The following is a 2,500-nucleotide window of genomic DNA, read 5'->3' on the forward strand; positions in this document are numbered from 1 at the left end:
TTTAAATTTGTAATAATTCCTGTGACTAAAGCTGAATTCTATGCTGCTCAAGAAACATTAATAATAATAATAATAATAATAATAATAATAATAAAAATAATTAATAACAATAATAATAATAATAATTATTAATAATAATAATAATAATAATAATAATAATAATAATTATTATTATTATTATATTGAAAACAGCTCAGTAGAATTTTTTTACATCTCTTGGATGAATAAAAGTTTCTGAAACAGCAACGTCATAAGTCATCATCATCATCATTATCATTATTGATCAACTTACAGCATCCTTGATAGAGCACTCAAGTTTTTGTTTATATAATATATGTGTGTACTGTGTATATCTAATATGCATATATAAATACACACACATACATGTGTATATATTACATTTTTTTATGTTTATATATTAAATATATTTATATATGATGCAGATCATGTAAATATATAGAATATTTTCTAAATATATACTGTGTTTTTGTATATTTATATATACATAATAAATATTACACAGTACACACACACACACACACACACACACACACATATATATATATATATAGTGAGCAAAACTTTTATTTTGGATGTGATTATTAATGATTAATCATTAGACAGCACTAGATTATAAATCAAATCATATTATAGTGTAAATATTGTATTTACTAACTAAACCAATATGTTAAATTATACAGTAATTATATTTAATAACACAATCACGATTAATAGCACTATCAAAGTGATGATGAAGACATTTATGTTACACAAGATTTTTATTTTAGATAACTTTCTATTCTCATGAAACATTCTACTCAACATAATAATAATAATAATAATAATAATAATAATAATAATGATGATGATGATGATGATGATGATGATGATAATAATAATAATAATAATAATAAATGTTTTTCGCAGTAAATCCGCACTGAGCTTCATAGAATTAAAGTACATTTTAAAATACTTTCCAATAGAAAACTGTTCTATTAAATAGTAAAAATATTTCAGCGTTTTTTTGTGCTTTGGATCAAATAAACTGAGGATCAGTGAGCAGAAGAGACCTAAAAAATGTTCCCCTTTCTGCAGATTTCTTCACGAGCGTCAGGAGCAGACGAGGCAGGACATGAAGGGTCTGGAGGAGACCGTGGTGAGTATCTACAGAACCTGATAATAACAACAATAATCATGATAATAATAGTCCGATTTGTGACACACACCTGCTGATTGGTCTGTGACAGGCCCGTGAACTCCAGACGCTCCACAACCTGAGGAAGCTGTTCGTCCAGGACCTGACGACTCGAGTCAAACGGGTGCGTTCCTCCAAACCCAACGAGTTACAGCATGAAACCACAGCAAGAACAGTAGAACACGGAGAAAATGATTCAATAACGTAAAATATATTACATTACATTACATTACAAATGCATAGAAAATAATAAGGAGAATTTCTTATTTTGCTAAACATATTATTGCATAAAAATGTGTAGCATATGTATAATATTATTAACAAATATTATACTATATTATAAATAGAATTATAATATTGTTGTAATTATATAAATTAATTACATTTATAAAAACTAGACATTTTTGAAAAAACAAGTATATTTAATGTTACATATAATGTTATAATATTTAACATATATATTATTTTATGATTATAATTATAATATTATAAAATGACTAAAACATATATATATGTAAATATATATTTATATATAAATATATTTTTAAAAGTATACATTCAATTATAATATAATATATTATTATATTATAATATATTATAATTATAATTATTAATAGTATTATTAAATATTATAATATAAATATTGTATTCTTTGTCTGCAAAAGCAACATTTAAAGTTTTCCAAAAGACACGTAATATGATTTTATTTCAATATAAATACAAAAAATTAAATATGATTTACTGTTACAGTGGAGTTGTTTATCTATTCATCGATGTTCATTAACATTAGTTAATACAAATGCAATAAATTAAAAAAAACAAACAAATACATCAATAAATTTAAAGAAGTATTGTTCAATTCAATTCAATAATTAAATTCAATTATTTGTACGCAGCTTTTCATGATGCAGATCGCTGCAAAGTAGCTTCACAGAAAATAAAAGTGTTATATTTATGAATAACTTGTACAGTAAAAATCTGAGGTTGAACTTACGTTAAACGAAACCTTACCGTAAAGTGATGAAGAGAATAAAAATAATGATATGAGCTGTGTTTCAGAGCTCTGAGCTGGAGCTGGACGACAGCCGAGGATCTTCTACACAGAAACAGAAGATCTCCTTCCTGGAGAACAACCTGGAGCAACTTACAAAAGTCCACAAACAGGTCAGAATAGTTGTTCAATAATAATGCAATTGCATTGCCATGCCCTCATTGGCGTGCAAGGACGTGAGCGAGAGGCGAAAATGATTCGTTCAGTGGATATAAGATGGAGAAGATGGATGATGTGGAGGGGACAGGAAGATG

General features: G+C 26.2%; 1 protein-coding gene across 1 annotated transcript in view; it reads left to right on the forward strand.

The window, feature by feature from the left end:
* The window catches only part of kif5ab (kinesin family member 5A, b), a 31,453-nt gene that overhangs the window by 23,855 nt on the left and 5,098 nt on the right, over positions 1 to 2,500 (forward strand). Inside the window, exons 21-23 of the mRNA XM_043232223.1 lie at positions 1,096 to 1,156; positions 1,248 to 1,319; positions 2,255 to 2,359. Coding sequence (XP_043088158.1) covers positions 1,096 to 1,156; positions 1,248 to 1,319; positions 2,255 to 2,359 — 238 coding nt within the window. The remainder of the gene's footprint in view (positions 1 to 1,095; positions 1,157 to 1,247; positions 1,320 to 2,254; positions 2,360 to 2,500) is intronic.

Source organism: Puntigrus tetrazona, unplaced genomic scaffold (genome assembly GCF_018831695.1).
Source record: "Puntigrus tetrazona isolate hp1 unplaced genomic scaffold, ASM1883169v1 S000000513, whole genome shotgun sequence".
Taxonomy (NCBI): domain Eukaryota; kingdom Metazoa; phylum Chordata; class Actinopteri; order Cypriniformes; family Cyprinidae; genus Puntigrus; species Puntigrus tetrazona.